The sequence below is a fragment of the Phoxinus phoxinus genome (assembly GCF_949152265.1).
Source record: "Phoxinus phoxinus genome assembly, chromosome: 25".
In the NCBI taxonomy this organism is placed as follows: domain Eukaryota; kingdom Metazoa; phylum Chordata; class Actinopteri; order Cypriniformes; family Leuciscidae; genus Phoxinus; species Phoxinus phoxinus.
In genome coordinates, this window is record NC_136900.1 from 5,227,161 (window position 1) to 5,248,174 (window position 21,014).

The 21,014-nt window shown below is 42.3% G+C and overlaps 1 protein-coding gene across 1 annotated transcript in view; it reads left to right on the forward strand.

The window, feature by feature from the left end:
* The first annotated feature begins 5,936 nt into the window (after positions 1–5,936).
* Positions 5,937–21,014, forward strand: part of LOC306993480 (anoctamin-9) — a 28,199-nt gene continuing 13,121 nt past the window's right edge. Inside the window, exons 1-10 of the mRNA XM_079603276.1 lie at positions 5,937–6,065; positions 6,166–6,232; positions 7,756–7,830; positions 8,286–8,411; positions 8,852–8,991; positions 10,269–10,318; positions 10,449–10,516; positions 16,042–16,121; positions 16,250–16,384; positions 16,551–16,644. Coding sequence (XP_079459402.1) covers positions 6,176–6,232; positions 7,756–7,830; positions 8,286–8,411; positions 8,852–8,991; positions 10,269–10,318; positions 10,449–10,516; positions 16,042–16,121; positions 16,250–16,384; positions 16,551–16,644 — 825 coding nt within the window. The 5' untranslated portion in view covers positions 5,937–6,065; positions 6,166–6,175. The remainder of the gene's footprint in view (positions 6,066–6,165; positions 6,233–7,755; positions 7,831–8,285; positions 8,412–8,851; positions 8,992–10,268; positions 10,319–10,448; positions 10,517–16,041; positions 16,122–16,249; positions 16,385–16,550; positions 16,645–21,014) is intronic.

Below are 21,014 nucleotides of genomic sequence, written 5' to 3' on the forward strand. Positions count from 1 at the left end.
GTAGAACGCAAAAGCCGAATCCTGGACATTTTGGGCGACATCAAAATACTGGGCAGACTCACGGAGACTCACTAGTAGCATAGCCTTGTTTACTGCGATCTCTTACCGGTAGGCGTGGCCTCCTAGGGCAGCGAAGCAAGTGCATTCTGGGAGTTGTTGTCTTTCATCCCCATAAGCCAAAAATACATTTTCTGGCTTTTCTCAGTCTAGAAGGCTCCAAATTCAAAAATAATTTCACATTTCTTCTACATAAATGACCCATTTTAAATACACATTCATCTTTCCAGAGGTGAAGTGTTCCTTTAAGGTCGAGCCCCTCCGCAGTGATGACAAACTGGTAGGCAAACTCTTTCACTGTAGACTCCCCTTGGCGAAGAGAAAAGAGCTTGCCATAGCGCTCCATCGTCTGACGAGTGGAGGAAGGGCTGGGAGATAGAAACAAGAAGATGCATTTTTTTTTCTTAAAGGCACACCGTGGAACTTTTGACCTAAAGAGTTGAAGCATATGAGTTGTTTTAAATGATTCCTCAGGCCAATATACAGTGTTTGACACTATCAATGCTCCGAGCGGGGCTGCCCTCTTGAAATACCGCTTATGTAAGTTTGTAGGAGACGGACCGTCTTTGGACAGGTCATGTAACCTGGAGAACGAATCACTTTACGACCGTCACGTGACCACAAGCTCTGATATGCTCAAGGAGCTAACGCTTTTGCTACTATTTTTCCGCCTGCTCGACTCCTGGCCATGGCTGAGGCAAGGAAAAGTTTAAAACTGCTCCTGAGGAGGCAAACGCGAGAGGGATCGTGCTCGCGGAAAAACAAGAAGCTCTCATTGTTTCTCCCCGGCTCTCCCTCGTTGTCCTCCGCGTCCTCCTCCTGTTTCGGAAGGGGACTCTGAAGATTATTCAAGGGGCGAAGAAAATTATGACTGAAAATAAAACATAAACATCGGCATAAAAGTGGATATATAATGTAATATTTACTGCAAAGTCGGGAATTCATGTAACAAAACTGATATAAGTCAAAACCTACAGCCATTATTTGTAGGTTTCAGTTTGTTTGTCCTTTTACACATTCATATATGTGTGTATTATTCGTGGCTTATATGATTTTAGATACAAATGTCTATGTATTATTAGAAACTTATATGAGTTTAGATTCAAATTCATAGTTTACTACAGGAAAAACACAAATAAGATGACGTAAATCCGATCTAAAGATAAGAATACTCCAAAACAAGCACAATAACAACTTAGTTTTAGGTACAAAACGTCTATAACCTGCTCCTGCCGATCGACTGTCCTGCACAGTTTATCTCCAACACTAATCAAACACACCTGAAGCAACCAATTAACGTCTTCAGGATCGCTTGAAAATTAAAGTGTGTTTGATTAGGGTTGGAGATGAACTCTGCAGGACAGACAGGACAGGAGCAGGGTTGGGCACCCCTGGTCTATGCGACTTACCTGACCAGACATTATTTTCTGTTCACTTTTGTGCAATTCATTTATTAAGTGGATGTCTTCTTCACATTTGCGACAGTGCTGCGGTGCTTGTGGCCTCTAGGGGCGCTAGACGTGAAAATTACAGGTATAGCGCCCCTAGTGGCCAAAAGTTCCACGGTGTGCCTTTAATTTTCCTATTAAACTCCTCCTTTCAAGCTCGTATTTCTGACAATATATCATAACATGTTCCACAATTTCTTCTTGCCCACAAAATGTACACCTTCCCATATCATGTTTACCCATTTTATAAAGTGTACTGTTTAATCTTGTATGTCCAAATCTCATCCTTCATATTACTATCTCATCTCTCCTGTTTTTTCCTGCACTTCTCATCTCTCCCATTTTCCTTTGAATTCTGTAAAATCATCGACCTTTCTTCTCCATATCCCATTGTTTTTGCCACCTTACCTTCAACCTTTCCTTAATTTCATTCTTACTTATATTAACACTTAAGTTAATTTCATTATTTTTAATTACATCCTTTGCAATTATTCATTGGATACCAATATGTGAACAGCACATGACTTCTTTCTTTTTATTGGCGGGTGGCAACTGGCATTTAAGGTGCATATCCGCCACCTACTGTGCTGGAGAGTGGGCCAGAAATATAAGCATCTTATCACAGAGAGAGAGAGAGAGAGAGAGAGAAATACAACCTCTATACCTTCTTTCTACCCTTATAATAACTTCACTGATCAATTAAATCCTTTTCATTAAACCAGTTTCTCTCAAAAAGTTAAACAAATCTCCCACAGCACATGACTGAAAACACAAGGAGATTAAATAGGGAGAACAAACAAAGGAGGTAACGAGGGAGGACAGGTGGGGCAAATTAATCAATAATCAGGTAACAAGAGGGGAGGGGCTAGACAATTAACTGGAGAGCACATGGCACAGAAGAAACATACATGACAAGCCATGTGCTCACACCAAACACAAGCACATGGCCAGTAAAACAAAATCACAAGCCATGTGCTCACACCAAAGGAGACAACATGAAAGCACACAGCTAGTGTAAAACAAAAGCTTCGTGCTACACAGTACAGGACAAGACATGAAAGCACATGAAAGCAGGCACACAGACAAGACAACATAGGAGTGTCAGGGTTCTGTCACAAAACCAAGAAATATAGACAGACAGAAGTGACAGAACCCTAACACTATTCACTTATTGAGCATAGACCTAAACATTTCATTTCCAACTTAAACTGTCGTAAATCTTCAATGCTTTAGAGCACAAATTTAAGTTTGATCGCTTTTCAAAGTCGACACTTGACAGATTATGGCTGAAGTAAAAGCAGTAAAAAAGTTAACTTAAAAAAGTTAAAGAAGTTTACATTTATTGTTATGAAAGATTATATGACGATATATTACATATATATTTTCAAAAACAGGTTTTACTCTAACTGTGAGAAAATCAAAACCATAAATCACATTCAAGTTGTGTTAAAAATTTGAGCCTGATATCTCACAAAATTATAGCTTTCAGTAAGATTTTGTGCCAAAAGTTTTCTCTAGATGATATACAAGATCCCAAAGGTGGATTACATTAAAGACCCCTCCAATCTCAACAGAGCTGGGTAGGTCTGCATTTAGTTATTTTGCCCCCTAAAAATGCTGGGTTGTTTTAACCCAATTTTGGGTCAAATATGGACTAACCCAGCCGTTGGGTTACATTTTTAAATTGCATTTTTGATCCAACGTTTGGGTTTGTCCATATTTGACGCAAAATTGGGTTAAAACAACCCAGCATTTTTTAGAGTGTATATATGAAAAAAAATTGCAGTTCAAACTTCAGATAAACAATCTTGTGTTCCTGGCCCATTTAAAAATGTTTTGGAGGATGTATATGATGTCTCATGTGTTTGTTTTTGTTGATTTGGTTGTCTTTTTTAGTGTATGTAGGCTATTTTTCATTATATGACATTGTATAGCCTATGTTTACATGTTTCACAAGGCTCAGCTGAAAAAGAGAGCCTCAGTCTGTTAAAATAAAGTTAAAATAAAATAAAAATAAAAATCTCTCATTTATTTCCAATGAAAACAGAGCTATTATTGTTTCAGATGTTCACTTCATGTTGAATGTTATCTGAATATAAATGTTGTCTTGATAACACAGCAGTACAATTCATGTTTATAGCTGATAAGATTGTCAATAATTCAAAGTTATTTCAACTTGATACAGTCTCTTGGTGTGGCATTTGGTAAACACACACACAAACACTCAAGGAACTTTTCCTGGTGGGTTTAGCAGATTCAATTTCAGCAACATATCAAATGAATTGTGAAGGTCATGTGATCGTGAACAGTAAAGTTGCCTGCATTGCACATTCCCTCTGATAACAACAAAAGAAGACTCTTCATGAAGGAATTACGTTTGAGATGACCCAATGATAAGCGTTCACTTCCCGCCCTTTCAAGCACACAAAATTGGAATGTGCCAATTTCTCTGACATTTCAGAACGATTGAGCAACAAAAAATACAATTTGCCATTAGGAACAACTCAGTAATTTAACACATTATATAAGCTACAACTACATGCATTATTACTTACTAAAATTCTCTAGAAACATCTCAGCATTGAATGCTTGAGTATGGGGTATTCAAAGGTCAATTCTGTCACATAATGTCAGTAATACACACATAGACATTTACAAGACATTGTTTAAATTTTAAAATATGACAACAGATAATGTGCAGTGTTCTTCAACAAAGTTGTCAGTAGATTTTGGACACCACTCCAGTTCATTAGCCAAATCGTTTTTGTTGTACACACACACACACGGTTTCCTCATACAGAACAGAAAGAGAAAAAGCTGTTTCTGAAGCAGCTTCCGAAGAGTTCACCATATCTTGGTGGCTTGTTCCAGCCCCACCGGGAGTGTAACTAAAGGAGCCTGTGTAGCCCAATATAGACTCTTCTGGCCGGGGCCACCCTTCAAGTGGTTACCACGGCCCTTCACTCTAGCAATTACACATGGAGTTCTGTCTGGGTGTGGCAGCGGCACAGAAACATAGCTGCCCATTTCCCAAACCTTCAATTCTACAATCTGGGTTTCACAATTCCACAGCCATATGTGAAGGTGGCAGACGCATGGGGAGCCTCCTTTCCGAGGGCTATGGTCCTCCTTATGGGTGGGAACAAAATAATAATAGAGGACAAAAGTGTTTAATCTGGTTTATAAGATTATAGAGGAGATTAAGATTTTTATAATATGAACTCACATAGCTTGAATTTAAAGTCAAACCTACTTGTGAGTTTTAAGACATTTTTGTGAAGTTGATTGGAAGTTGAGTGAGACCACCCCTGTAGACACTGCAAATAAAATGTAAATGGTATTTGGATGTAAGAAAGCATACATATTTAGCAGTTCCGTCTTTATAAAGGATGCCTGAATCAGGCCGTACAAGGTTATCCTGAACAAAACTTGCTTCTGCTCTGACAATGCATATATTGTGTTGTTCTAAAAATGAATATACTTTTTTTTTTCCATTTCATTATTCAATGTCTGGAAACATGGTCATTTTGACCAATTGTAATTTTCTTCGAAAACGCTGACAATATTTTTTTATTTGAATTTAGCCTAATATAACAAAACATATCTAAATCTAACTCAAACATATAACTAGGGCCTACATTAAACTTTTTTCAGTGGTCTTTCAGTTTTTTTTAAAACACACAGAATGCTGTTCAGTTCTGACTCCTGCAGTGGCCGCACAAACTTTCTTTGTATACAGTAATAGATCTCGTGCCTCCACCTAGTGGCAGAATTGCAACTTAAAAAACAAAACAAAAAAAACATTATGGATTTTGATTTACAATAAACAGACAGTCAGATAATAGCCAAAAGATACTCGCAAGCGCTAACATACAGTATATAAACCTTTACAGTCCATTTGATACAAAAAATAAAGCTCCCAAAATACATTATTGCCAATAAAATAGGCTATACTATTATTACTATTATTATTATTAGACTTTGCAGGGTGCGTCATATATGCGATTTAGGCTATTACTAAATCAAAAATATCTAAGAATAGGCTATTTTAGCAAAAGTGTAGGCTAGCTAGGCTACTTTCCTTTTTTTTTCTTTTTTTTTTTTTTGGCAATGTTTATTTTAGCCTTTAGATATTCTAAATAAGAAGTGAAAAGAGACCTTAGAAACCTAAGGTACACGTTGCCTGTGTTTTGGTAAATGTGTTGCTATTTTAATTGTAACTATATTCCGAATTGTGTCAATGTTTATGTTTATTATATATTATTATAATATAGGTCTATAGATTTAAATTCTTTTTTCCCCCGTGACATGTATAATTATTGTTATCGTTATAATATAAATTATAAACGGGAACTATTCGATATTATTAGACGTATGTTTGGGTTAGTATGCTCTTGTGACGCAGTTGTTTGGGTTATTGCGCTCCTATGACGAGTTTTGTTATCAGACGTGAGCGCACGTTTAGTGACATCACGACCGAGAGTAATCCGGCGACATTCCACAAGTCAAGCCAACACGACTGGGCTATACATGTCAAGTTCCTCGTAGCAGCACGGAAGTGTAGGCTACACGAGTTTTTGTGCTTACTATTTGGTTTGTAATGGCGAATTACTAAAGGTTCCCTTTAACCGACTAGTGTCTGTGGTCCTGTACTAAACAGCACAGCTGTCATGGACTGGGACCCTGGATCTTTCACGATGAAGCGGAAACTGGGACACCGGAGGCAGGTGAGATCAGATGCACTTCAACCGCCGTATCCTACAGCGATGTTAACTGCACTGTTTGCTTAGTTTTGCCTCTTAGAGTTAACTTAGTAGGCTATCTTACAGTTTCTCAGTGATTCACTTAAAACATGGAAATAATGCAATTGTTTATTGAGAGCCAACAGAATTCACGAATCACAGGTGCGTGTGTGTGTGTGTGTGTGTGTGTGTGTGTGTGTGTGTGTGTGTGTGTCTGAGTGTCTGATTCAACGATGTAGGCTACCTGTAGAATAAACCAGAAATTAAAGATCAGGAAGAATGTCTGACCTAAAACTAAACAGCTAGAGACCTATTAAATGTGCATATTTAATGTGCCTGCCAAATTACTTTTATTGTTCGTACATTGACAGTTGTTCCTTGATCTTGATAACATTGATTCACTTGAATGCCTTCAAGATTTATTTATTTTTGCTCTGTCAAAAGATGGAAAAGATTACAGAAATGTTTTTACACACACTTTTTTATGAGCCAGGGAGACGTTACAAGCACAGATATGCAATACACACTGAGGTTTGATAAAAGCTGATGTCTTTTAACAGCAGAGAAAGTTTCAGAGCACATTGCACCCCAATTGAGGTCTTATTATATAGTGTGTTGTGAATGTAAGGGAAGTATTTCAGAAATATGAAACCAAACCAAGAGAAAAGACTTCCGCTAAGCCATGAAAAGGTTGAATGCCCCTGTTATTTAATGGTTTGATTGTCTGTGTGAAACTTCGAGTCGTCTACGGAGCTGTCATGGAGAAGCAGTGTCAATAGACACAGTATCTGTGATACGACCTGTGTTTGGGGTCATGCCACAAGCAACACAAAACGCTCCCTTATCAATCAAAACATTTGCTATGGTTGCAATACCTCTTCTTCTGTTGGCGTGGGACGTTTAAACGCAGTTCTGAGCTATTCAGACTATTTGAGGGGAAAACAAACATTGATAGTTATCTAGTGTAGAATCGGATACTAAACTACAACTAGAACAATAAAAAAAATGCAGAAACATCATTCAAACCCTCATGACTTGATAACTGAGTCACCATGATGGTATTTCTGGTATTCACTCACAGGCAAATGGATGGTTTCTTGTTTCAAAATAAACTATAAGATTAGTCAGTATGAAAGTAGAACTTGATGGTAGAAAATAACTTTCCAAAATGCTTCAATTTGTATTTCAGTTTACAGTGTAATGTACATGCAGCTGCATCTGTATCATTATTATACTATTTTGCAATAGAGTAAGAAAATAGGGACATAACTGATTGGAAAGTACATGTTGGTATTGATCTGTGCTATTGCCAGAAATAGCCTAAGTTTGTGATCTCTTATCTTACATATCTCATTATTTTCCTTATTGTACAATATTATATATATTACACTCATAGTTACTGTGTTAAGAACATACTGACAGTACATTTTCACCTTTTTCCATTATTGTAAATGGGGTTATTATGCTTAACAACTGTTTATATTGTGTTGTTGTTGTTGTTGTTGTAGGGGAGCATTGACCTTTTAGAAACCATCGGAGTTGTAAATGAGAATGGCAATGAGATCTCATCTGTGCCACCAGTGGTAAGGCCTATAGCACATCACTGCTCATTATAGGTTTCAAAGTGAAAACACTTTTCTTTTTTTAATTTAATAAAAAATGTTAATACAACTTACTGTAATATTATCAGTGTAATAGAAAGATGGCAGCAAGCATTACGCTGACATAAACAAACCTGATGATCTGTGTTTTCCAGCAAGATTTGAGTATGTTCCAAAGAGCATCTTTTTTTTGCGTTATAATAAATCCAAAATGACATTTGAAATGGGGCAGAAATGTCAGATATTCAACGTGGTCTCACTTTTTACCCCCCACTGTACATGTTTAAATTATTTATAGCTTATACTGTACCCACAAAGGAAAGTCACTAGAATAATATGAAAGTTTGCATAGGATGTATTTATGTAACTAAGTGGGAACTGGGAAGGTTCTTCTCATAATAATTTATTTGCATTGCTTACTTTCTTTTTAATCTCAGCAATCTCATCTGACCTTCGATTTTGTTCTTGTGGCAAAAATCTCAGAAGAAGAGGAAAATAACCAGTGCGTCAGAAAACAGAAAGCTTTCATTGCAGCTTTGAAAGGAAAGAATTTAAAAGTTCATGTACGTGAGTTTTTGCATTTTTGAGATCTGGTTTAAGAAGTCTATAATGTCTTGACAATATGAAGGGGAAATTCCTTTTTGCATATGAAAGTGTAACTAAAAATTGCAAGAGTTGCGTAATTGCTGACACAACAATAAAGTGCAAAACTGCAGTTCTATTTTGCATTTGCATTCTATTTCATTGCTCAAATAGTTTGTCTTTTTTCTGAGTGTGTATAATATGTATGATACAAGTCAATGATAAGTCAATGATACAATATGCTGTTAAATTAACAAGACGGCTGTGAACCATATTAATATGACTTTTTTTATTATTAGTTTTAGTTCAACACTATATAATGGCACTATGTTATTATATTGTTTGGATAATGGTACTCATAATGAAATGTTGTCAAATATATGCTTTACTCTTTTTATTTGGTGTATGTTTCTTTTTGCAGAGATTTAGAGATGATGATAAGGTATTTTATTGCATTCGAGCACCAGAAAGGGTTTTTGAGACATACCGGTATCTCTTAAAAGTGTCTGATGCCTGTAACTGGAGTTGTGAGCAGCAGGGTACTATACCTCAGTCAACCAGGTAACACAGTCTTAAAAGACTATTTTAAGTTATTCAAAGTGTTATTCAAACACATTTGTTTAAAGGGATACTCCACTTTTTTTGGAAATAGGCTCATTTTACAACTCCCCCAGAGTTAAACAGTTGTGTTTTACCGTTTTCGAATCCATTCAGCCGAACTCTGGGTCTGACGGTACCACTTTTAGCATAGCTTAGCATAGATCATTGATTCTGATGAGTCCAGTAGCATTTCTTTCAAAATGACCAACGAGTTTCAATATTTTTCCTATTTAAAACTTGACTCTTCTGTAGTTAAACCGTGTACTAAGATCGACGGGAAATAAAAAGTTGCGATTTTCCAAGCCTATATGGCGAGGAACTACTCTCATTCCGGCGTAAGAATCAAGGAACTGTGCGGCTGTGCTTGCACAGGGAGCGTGCCTTGTAGCATGGAGACATTTGTGAGAGACGATTTAGATGACATTTACTTTAGTGCTGATCCCGAACCGTATTTATTTGGAAACCTAATTTGCCGCCTAAAAACTACACAAACTTGGTACCGTCATGTTGGAAGTTACCGAGCTGGGGACTATTTTCAGGTGCTTCGTCATATCATTACGCTGCTGCACCCATGGTACGGCCGCACAGTTCCTTTATTCTTACGCCGGAATGAGAGTAGTTCCTAGCCATATAGGCTTGCAAAATCGCAAGTACACGGTTTAACTACAGAAGAGTCAAGTTTTAAATAGGAAAAATATTGAAACTCGTTGGTCATTTTGAAAGAAATGCTACTGGACTCATCAGAATCAATGATCTATGCTAAGCTATGCTAAAAGTGGTACCGTCAGACCCGGAGTTCGGCTGAATGGATTAGAAAACGGTAAAACTCAACTGTTTAACTCTGGGGGAGTTGTAAAATGAGCCTATTTCCAAAAAAAGTGGAGTATCCCTTTAAAGGCCACAGGATGAAAAATTATCGTTTTTTTTTTTTAATACGTGATTGGCATTACTTTGAGTATCGACTAACTAACAGATTTCTGTTTTTGCCTAACTTGCTCAGTGATAGTAAACGTTGCCTATGAATAGAGATGAATAGAGATTTTCACCAATTAAACGGCTAGCAAACAAAATGCTACTTCTACTCATGGTAATCTGAGTAATCCCTATTCTCTATAGTGCAGTGGTTTCTCCACATGACATAGTCACAATTGATGTATTGTGAACAAAACTGTGTTGTACACAAATAAAGAAGTCACTTTAACAGAAGGGCTTTGATCTGCATTGTGGCTCATTTTCAGGATTCGCATAGTTGATTTCATTCTGCATCACACATGCATCGATTCTGAGGGTGAGTAACAATTTCCCTAGATTGCTCATTCATATTACTTTGTATTACATCACTGTATTATTTCAACCTTCATATGATTCATCTAGAACTGTCGATTCAATAATACATTCTCTCGCTCTACCTCTCTTAGGTGTTTCAGAATATCTCCCCGATCTCATGAAAAAAAATGTTTTCGAGACTCACTTCTGTTTACATGAGGTATGATTTTAATATTTGATTTCCTCTTGCTCACAGCATTTTCTACACATGTAGTAAATAGTCCACACTGCATAATCATTATGCAAATTTATTGATAGGGAAGTATATCCCAGGGTGATAATAATTATACTATACATCACTATTTGATACTCAAAGCAGCATATAGGAAAAGTATCTTGTCACAATGAGTATCTGATCACACACATAGAATAATTCTTATACTCTGAAAACTCAAAACATAATTTCTTGTGAATTATCCTGTTTCACTCAGAAAAATGTAAGATTTCAGAAGTCAAATGAGATTTTTTCCAACAAGCAAAACCACTGCTAAAAAAATACCTCAGTTACGTATGTATCCATGGTTCCTTGAAAATGGAACGAAACACTGCGTCGAAACGCTGTGGGAACGCCTCTGGGTGACTGTGTCGTAAAGCACGTATTAAATCATTCCAATGGCAAGACAGAACGTCATAGGCGGGTGACGTCATCGACCAGGAAACTATAAAGCACACCCAAACCAAACAGTTTCAGCTTCTGATAGACAGAAGCAGGTCGATCATAGGAATGCCGGGAGTATAGCTGGGCGACACAGCATCTCTTTCACTTTTCAGGGAACCATGGTTACCTACATAACCAAGACGTACCCTTTCAAGGGACTCATGCTGCGTCGGATCGCTGGTGGAATGCTACAGGTTTACCCATGCCAAAAAAAAACACGTTTTTTCCACATGACTAAGGCCCGACAGCATCGCCGCGTGAACTTGATCATGTGGAGCGGATTTCCACTTGGGGAGAATCCGTTGGTTTTAAGCCACCACTGCATAGATCTCATGGACCAGGACCACAGGCCAAAAGGTATCACGTTGGACCCAACTGTCATCAGACCGAACAGTCTCTGAAATTGGCCTAGTGAGTAACTAGCCTAGCTTTAGCTCATTCACGGCTGAGAGAATCGAGACAATACGAGGAGGAGTCAGACATGCCTGCATAGTCGTCGAATCCCATTTTACACACAGAAAAATGGTCCTCTGAGCTGGAGAAAGCACACTCTTCTTGGCATTCGGCCTCAAACCCAAATTTCTCATGTGGGCGGGAACGGCATCTCGATGTCGAATCGCCAGATGCTCTGATTGAGCTACAATCACCCAATCGTCTTTGTAATTTAGTATGCTAATGCCCTGGAGTCGAGGAGTGCAAGGTGATAAAACTTGGTCGAAAGGAAGAACTCGATATTGGTACGCTTTATCCCTGAAAGTGAACCTCAGAAACTTCCTGTGTTGTGAAAGGATGTATACGTGAAAGAATGTGTCCTTGAGATCTATCGCGACAAACCAGTCCTCTGACCTGATTTGTGACACGATTTGCTTAAGAGTAAGCATCTAAGTATTTAACCTGGCCAACAGACTGATTTGGTTGGCGCAGATCTAGAATCGGACGCAACCCCCCATCCTTTTTTGGAACAATAAAGAACTGGCTGTATAACACAGACTCTCTGCTGGGCGGAGAAAAACGTTCTATAGCCACTATGGCCAGTAGGGACTTTACTTCCTCCCCTATGACTAGAGCCTGCTGTGGCACTTTTTTTAGGGCTGACATTTGGATAAGAACTCGCTGGGAACCCCTGCCCCCCGAGACACACAAGGTGGCAGGGTTGGAAAAACAGCCCCCTGAGGGCACCAGTGGCATCAGGACTTCTTCTTTGACGAAGCCCTCTTAGGCCTGATCTGCTGGCGAATACGCTTTATCCGCCAATGTATCTCTCAGTGGTTTGGTGGGTAATGTCAGGGCTTTGAGGGACGATGCTTACTCAGGGGAGAGATGGCTCGCAAGCATCACTTCAGCCCTGGGCATCGCCCCATAACCGTGTTGTTTAAGCCCATGGATGTTTAAATATGTAGATTTATCTGGACTAAATACATGGTATGAAACTGGTCTCTTCCTCTTCCTCAGTGATGTGGAGGTTGTGTATATGACGGCAAAAATTGTTCGTCTAGATTGCTTTTCTGACAAAGCTCAATGTTCTCTTACGAGAGATACTCTCGTACTGTGTAGCACTACGCTAGGGCAAAATCCTTTTCCACGAGAATACTGAAGCCAAAAAATTATCCTTAATTTTGTATTAATGTAAAACGCGTTGCCGCAGCATACAGACATAGGCGAGACAGCTCGCGCGCCCATTGGCTGCTCTGCGGTCAACTGCTTGAGCCTATCGAGCGAGACCTAGAGTGATGTCACACCCAATGAGGGCGCTTCGCACCCTTCCGCGTCACGTCCCGCCGAAATGGGCGTGGCTTAGGGCTATAAATGTCGCTCGCGGGGGCTCATTTCTCTGATTTTTAATCCTTCAGCGAAGCAACGCTCATCGCTGGATCCGAGGAGAAGCCGCGCTGTGAAGAAGCACCTCAGCGGGGCGAGTCGAGAAGCTGCTGGCCGCGCCGCCTTCATCGCCTTCCTGCTGCGCTATCCAGCACCTATATCCTTTTCATTGCTACTAGTGTGTGTTCGCCGGCGCGACACACACTTCTAAAAGAGCTCACGTCTTTTTAAAGATGCCTTCCTGCGGCTCGTGCAGAGCCACACTCAGCGACGGGGACCGCCATTTTGTCTGCGTTTCCTGCCTGGGTGAGCAACACGCAGCTCTCGCGCCCGCTGACGGCGGCTGCCCTCACTGCAAGCTGTTGCCTATAGCGACTCTGAGGACTCGCTTGGCATCATTCCAAGAGACTGCGTTCACTGCTGTTGTGCCGCGCCGTAAGAAGCGCCGTGCTCAGCGGATTCCGGAACCTTCTTGGTACGTTTAGACAACGTATCGGTGGTATCCTACATAAATCGCCAGGGCGGCCTCAGGTCCCTGACCCTGTACAGGCTAACCAGACGCCTCCTGATATGGGCACGCAGCAACCTGCTCTCGCTGAAAGCAGCGCACGTGCCAGGGCTCCTGAACGTAGGATCAGACAGACTGTCCAGGAACCACGTTCCGACAGGAGAATGGTCTTTGCACCCACAGACAGTACGGCTGCTGTGGAGGAAATTTGGCAGAGCGGATGTAGACCTGTTCGCGTTTTAGGAATACGCTCACTGGCCAGAATTTTTCTCGAAAAGCAAGGACGCGCTGACCCACTCGTGGCCTCGCCGTCCTCTCTACGCTTTCCCCCCTGTCTCCCTCCTAACCCAGGTGGTGGAACGGATCAGGGAGGAAGGATGTTCAGTGCTGCTTGTAGCGCCACTCTGGACGAGCCAGCCTTGTTTCCCAGTTGTGATGCAGTTAGCAAGCACCGCCCTGTGGCCAGTGCCTCTGAGGAGGGATCTCCTTTCTCAAGCCAATGGCTCGATCTGGCATCCTCACCCAGAGCTGTGGTCCCTTCATGTGTGGGCCATCAACGGGTACCCGCTGACCTCCCACAGGGAGTGTTAAACACGATCACGCAGGCCAGAGCTCCGTCTACGTGACATCTCTACGCCTCTAAATGGTCGGTGTTTTCTGGTTGGTGCACAACTCGTGGTGTGTCACCCCCGGATTGCGGAGTGGCAGAGGTTCTCTCCTTCCTACAGGAGCTGCTGGATAAGGGGAGGTCCCCTTCCACGCTCAAAGTATATGTGGCGGCCATAGCAGCGTTCTCTGAGACAGCGCTTGGCCGATCCATAGGAAGGAACGATTTAGTCATTCGGTTCCTTAGAGGAGCAAAGAGACTGAATCCTCCCAGACCTCCCACAGTCCCTATATGGGACCTTTCTACGGTACTGGAAGCCATGAAAGGTCATCTCTTTGAGCCTTTGCAGGAGATTGATCTTAAACACCTGTCGTTCAAGACGGTGTTTCTTCTGGCTCTCGCTTCAGTGAAGCGCATAGGGGACATACACGCGCTCTCAGTGAGTGCAACGTGCATGGAGTTTGGGCCTAATGACTCTAGGGTTATACTCAAACCTAAGCACGGTTATGTTCCAAAATACCTAAATACACAGTTTAGGGCACAGGTCATTTCCCTGTCTGCCCCACCGGTCACTGGAGGAAATGAGGACGAAAGCTTCCTCTGCCCAGTCAGGGCATTAAGAGCTTATGTGTCTCGCTCGTCTGCTTTCAGATAGACGGAGTAGCTCTTTGTTTCATTCAGCGGGCGTTCTAAGGGACTGGCCGCTTCGAAACAGAGCCTATCCAGATGGATTGTGGACGCAATAGCGCTAGCTTACACAACCAAGGGCATGCAATGCCCATTGGGTGTCAGAGCGCACTCCACGAGAAGCATGGCTTCATCGTGGGCCTGGTCAAGTGGGATTGCCTTGCAAGATATCTGTATGGTGGCAGGCTGGGCCTCCCCGTCTACATTTACAGTACAAGGTTTTACAACCTAGAGGTTCCCGCACTGCAAGCCAGGTTACTGTCGGTCTAGTACGGCCAAAATTGTTAGACTGACACTATCAGTCTTGTGTTTGTGGCTATTATGAATAGCAGGGCTGCTATAAGCTGCCATATATGGAAGATAGCGGCTAAAACCCTCTTCTTCCAGGATTCCCTGTGAATCCCCTGGGTAATTGTGCACTGTATGAACCCCGGGCGGTCGCCCGTGGGTCTATGGTGTCGGATCCCAGCACGCACAGCGTTTTACATTAGGTTCCCCTAGCGTAGTTCTACGCAGTACGAGAGTATCTCTCGTAAGAGAACATACTCGGTTACTAATGTAACCTCGGTTCTCTCTAGAGAGAGGAACGAGTACTGCGTATCCTGCCGTGCATGCACTCTGGTTGCTTCACTGTAAAAAATCAGAGAAATGAGCCCCCGCGAGCGACATTTATAGCCCCAAGCCACGCCCATTTCGGCGGGACGTGACGCGGAAGGGCGTGAAGCGCCCTCATTGGGTGTGACGTCACTCTAGGTTTTGCTCGATAGGCTCAAGCAGTTGCCCGCAGAGCAGCCAATGGGCGCACGAGCTGTCTCGCCTATGTCTGTATGCTGCGGCAACGCGTTTTACATTAATACAAAATTAAGGATAATTTTTTGGCTTCAGTATTATTGTGGAAAAGGATTTTCCCCTAGCGTAGTTCTACGCAGTACTCGTTCCTCTCTCTGGAGAGAACCGAGGTTACGTTAGTAACCGAGTACGTTTGACTGCCAGTCAATGTTTGATTTAGCAACGGCATGAGTGATAACCTCCATCAGTTCCTCGCATGCAAGATTCTGAAGTGACGAGTCGTCAGTGTCTCCTGTCTCAATACTGATAACATCTCCTCAGAAATGGAAAGTTGTAGTACCGGTGCTTCACTTGGGGTGTAAGTAACTGCAGAGCGTACTTCCAAACCCTGAGATAAATCAGGCCAGCCCCGTCTCTAACGCCGTTACCACAGCGTTTCGATGCAGAGCGAGTTCCTTTGAAAGGGAACCCGGACAACTACATGGTCTCTAGGGTGACTATGTGTTTTCTGTTACAGTCCAAATAAATTAGATTTCATGGTTTTGTAGTAATTGTAACAACAACAACAAAAAAACAACAACAACAACAACTTTGTACTTTGTCCACTTTAATTCCTAGAAAAGGGAGCAGAAAGAACTGAAGCAGAGCTGGGCTCGATGGTCCGCTTGTTTTCGGGGGCAACCCATAACTAACGTCAGGTTCTCTTTCCTTTTATTTTGTGGTTTTACTTATCTCTCTGTTTATTATAGACTTATTTCCATTCTGCTACCAATAGAAAGTATCATTGAAGGTTTCTTGATGATGCATTTATTGTATATGTTGTCAGAAACTACCTTGGCGAGAAGGTGGCTCTTTATTTCCTGTGGCTGGGCTGGTACACATTTCTCTTGATTCCTGCTTCTGTAATTGGTCTCATAGTATTCCTGTATGGCCTGGCTTTCTACAAAACAAGTCCTCTCATGTGAGTAACCTAATATTATTAAACTTCAATGTTTGATTTTCAAATACATCTTTGTTGTTCGATAAACAATTATGGTACTGTGTAAGGTCATCACTTGCTATCTAATGTAAAATAAGGGTCCTGAAGCAAAATCAACCTGTATGTGTGCTTGTGTGTGTGTACGCAGACAAGAGGTGTGCCAGTCAAACGTTATTATGTGCCCTCTGTGCGATATAAGTTGCAAAGTGTGGGAGCTTTCCGACACCTGCATGTATGCAAAGGTACTGTATTTTTTATGCAGACAATTGTGCACTGACAAGTCGCTTACTTTGTTTTTTACATAGACACGCATGCACTATATCATGACTCAATCACCCACTTATAAGAAGCACTCAAGTCCCTTTAGAAAACTTATATAATATTTTAATGATTCAGTAAAAATGTTATGCTAACTTTTGGTATGGAGATAATTGAAGATTCTTCTTTTTCTGTAGTAGTCTTAAGGCTGGAATACACTACAGGACTCAAGAGATTAGGCATCACTAGGCATCATACACTTGCCAACTTTGTAAATGGGTACAGGGAAAACGTCTAGGTTACGACTGTAACCTCTGTTCCCTGAGAACAGGGAACGAGACACTGCATCGATGACGCTTTGGGGGAAACGCCTCAGGCGTGACAGGTGTCTGAAATCACTGTCAAATCACGGCAATCACATTGACCGGCAACAGCCTGTGAATCATTAAATGTGAATGATTAACGTGCGCCCTGACAGTATATAAGGGCGCCTTGCAAACATGACAAATCACCTTATCGTCTGAAGGGACTGTTTGGCAGGCAGGCCCCGAGACATGGCGAAAGACGCAGTGTCTCGTTCCCTTTTCTCAGAGAACAGAGGTTATAGTCGTAACTAGGGGTGGAACAGTACATGTATTCGTATTGAACCGAATCGGTACGGGCGTCACGGTTCGGTGCACGAATTAACACGGAGAATACACGGTATAAAAATAAATAAAACTTGCGTGCAAATTAATTAATGTAATGCGGAACTATACTGTTAGAAACGCGGGTTCTGTAGCCCTGCCTTAAGCTAGGTTTGCGCTGTCTATGGGTTTGCGAGCCTCCGCTGCACGCACGCCTCCCTAAATGGACGAGGCATTTAAACTTTGCGCTCGCCGGTGTACTATTCTTTGAAACAACAGGGTGCGACTCGGTGTAATTGACGTCTAAAACCATCAGGAATCAGCGGTGAGAAGAAGTAAGGTACACTCGTGAATGTTTATTTCAGTACACTTTAGTAGGCTACACATTCGAAAAAAAATTGGATATGAGAACGTAACCTACAACTAAATGAACGTTATCTTACATAATTTCTAAACATTTTTATTTAGTTTTGTGAACCTTTTTATAAAACATGGCCATTTATTTTTATTTAAAGGGCTTATGTCTGCTATTGTAGGCTTATTTAGTTAATGTAAGCAACGAATAGACGCAAGAACTTGGTGGCGGTGCGGTGAGATGTACATGCTCGGCCAGATTCGGCTCGAAGTCGTGCATCTTCGGATGCGGAGCCGCGCGCGTTGTTACAAAAAAAAGCCATGCACTGCACACCGCCATGCGAAATGGGGCCTTGCGCACCCAACTCGCATGACCGCCCACACCGCAATGACGACATTTTTGCCGCGCGCACCTATGCGCTCGTGCGTCCGCACATAGGAGATGCTGTATTTTCAGTTTTATAGCTGATTGTCTTATTTTGTTTACATCTTTCTTTACACACTTCAGGGCAGGCTGTCAGCTAACTCAGGGGAGAGACTGTATGGGTGGTACAGACTGAGACATGCACAAAAAAAATTATTGCCTTCTGCATTTTTGTTTTACTTTTCCCTCTATTGTACCGAACTCGTACCGAACCATGATGTCTGAACCGAGGTATGAACCGAACCGTGACTTCAGTGTGCCGTTCCACCCCTAGTCGTAACCTAGAACTCACACTGCGTCGATGACGCTTTGGGGAACGATATACCAACGCCACCATGCTAAGGGGAGTGCATGCCAGGTGGCAGTGACAACTGTCAGAACCAGCTATTTCAAATTAAACGCTAGAACCACTAACCCTCAGGTCACACTGGGCTGTCAGTGACAGCATTCCCTACGGTCATAGCCCAAGCTATAAGCCTCGCAGGAAAACCTCCATGAACATGGTCTGTTCAAAAGACAGAGCCTCTGGACACTTGGAGACAGACACAGTCTTATCCAACCCGAGGGACTGCGAAGATGGCAGCAAACCACTCGGCCCGGATCTCAGAGACAGGATATCCCGGAGAGTATGACTCAGCATAACCCTTTCCAACCCTTGCCAGTGAGGGGAGTTTCTCTACTCGATCCACAGATCTACCCAGTGTTTGAATTTCAAAACAGTGAGGAGGCCTGTGAAGGCTTAAGGGCTGATCTAACTGGGAGGCCTCACGAGAGGCCTACGACCGTCTGACCAGACTCAGGAGTCCGTGTGCTCATAGTGACCCTTGGTGAGGGGAGCACATGGTCCACAGCACCGCTGGGAACCCACTCACAGGGAGGCCTGGTGAGGCCTACTACCTGATAACCACAGTATGTGGGGCACTCACCTTCAGAGAGGCCTGGTGGAGCCTACTACCTGATAATCACAGCATGTGGGGAACTCACATTCAGGGAGACCTGGTGAGGCCTACTACCTGATAACCATCTTAAGTGGGAATTCACCTTCAGGGAGGCCTGAGGGGCCTACTACCTGATAGCAACTGGTAGCTATGAGCCCGGGTGATAGTTCCAAGGCGGCCTGCTAAGGCCAGCCAGCTGGGGACTCGCCTATCAGGGAGGCCTGGTTGGGCCTACTAGCTGATAGCAAGTAAATTCTGCTACAAAAGTTCACTGTTGGGAACCATACTACACCAACATAACTATTGGGTCCAGTCACAGGAATACTAGCTACCTGGTAGCGGCTATAGAGTATGTCCCACAATGTTGGGACTCACCTCCGAGGAGGCCTGTTTAAGGCCTACTACCCATCAGTGAGTCAACTGCCCGAACCACCAAGGCCAACCACAGCAAGTAAGCTGGCCTTCAGCGCCCTCTTGGGGGCTTGCTATTCAAGGAGGCCTGCTGAGGCCTACTACATAACGGCGCAGCCTTCGTTGGCAGATAAGCTGTTTACACAGTGCCTACAGCATTCTGGTGCCTAACCACATTGCCCATGGCACTGTACTCAGCTAGAAAGCTAGCACCCTTACTTCCGTGTGTCGCATAAGGTGGCCTTTTGCTGCTTGCAAACGGACTCTTTTGAGGAGACTGTGGATTTCCAAATTTGCCGCCTTGATTCCACGCACTATGCGTGAATACACTGCAGGCTCACTCTCGCACATATCTAAGGTAAATCATCAACACTATCATCCATTACATGTGTTTTATTTAACTAAATACATCATAATCTGCTAAAACGGATGCGCAGGTCACTTTACTTCCTGAACAAGTGCACACCCGAATCCGTGTTGCTTTCGGGAGCAACCGAACTCAGACCACCTCCTCCAGGTAGTCTCGGGTTCGGTACCCCAGTGCGCACCCGGGTCCGCATGACCGCGTTCACATTAGCGATTTTTCATGCGAACCGTGCCCCGTTCCAAACTAAACTGCCAATGTGAAAGCACCCTTTGGGCCTTATCTTGCACCCAGCACAATTTACTTCATACACTTTACTTCTCTCATAGACGCAGCAGTTCCCATTTCTGCAAACCATACATAATTACAAGGAAAAATATTACCACACGAGGGAAATCATTGTGGTGTCCATGAAGATGTGAAAAAAATAGGCATAAATATAGCTTACACATTTACCCAAATTATTCAGGCTAATTGTAGTAATGACGGATCAAACCTGTTTGATCAAAGTGGCAAGACACATAGGTATATAAGGACACCTGACAAAGTGGGTTGTCCATCAAGAACCAGGAAACTAAATTCTAAAGACTGCGAAATCACCTTTACCATCGTGCGCCTGCACCATTATAAAAGCAATCCGCCATGGAACAAGAGCGCCCGCTCTTAAAGGGAATGTGAGATGATGCTCTGATTGGTTTATTTCGTGTTACACCAAAACCACATGAGTAATGTAGCTACTTCAGACAAACACATTTTAGATTTGGCCTGTTCCTCTCTCAATCTTCACTGTTGTCGCTCCTCCTTTATGCTTCCGCTTCTCCATGAGAGATACGAGACAGGTACATTGCGCAGGTGTCGCTCATTATCAATCACGCCACCGTCTTGCTGCTCGCCACATACCCCCATCGGCCCTTGCAGGCCGGGGGTACCCACGAGACTGCGTCTACTCCCCTCACCAATAAATTTATATTATTATTATAATATATTTTATATTATTATATATGGAGCTGCTGTAGAGCCAAAACAATCGCAGTTACTTTAATTTCCTATTATCACTGTAAAGCTTCTTTGATACAATCTATATTGTTAAAAGCGCTATATAAATGAAGGTGACCTGACCCTAATGTCCTTTTTTTTTTTTACGCAAACATTAGGGAAAACATTAAGAGAACATTTCATTTACACACATCATTTTGCAAAAATTATGAGAATGTTAGTTTCTCTGAGCATTCTGAAA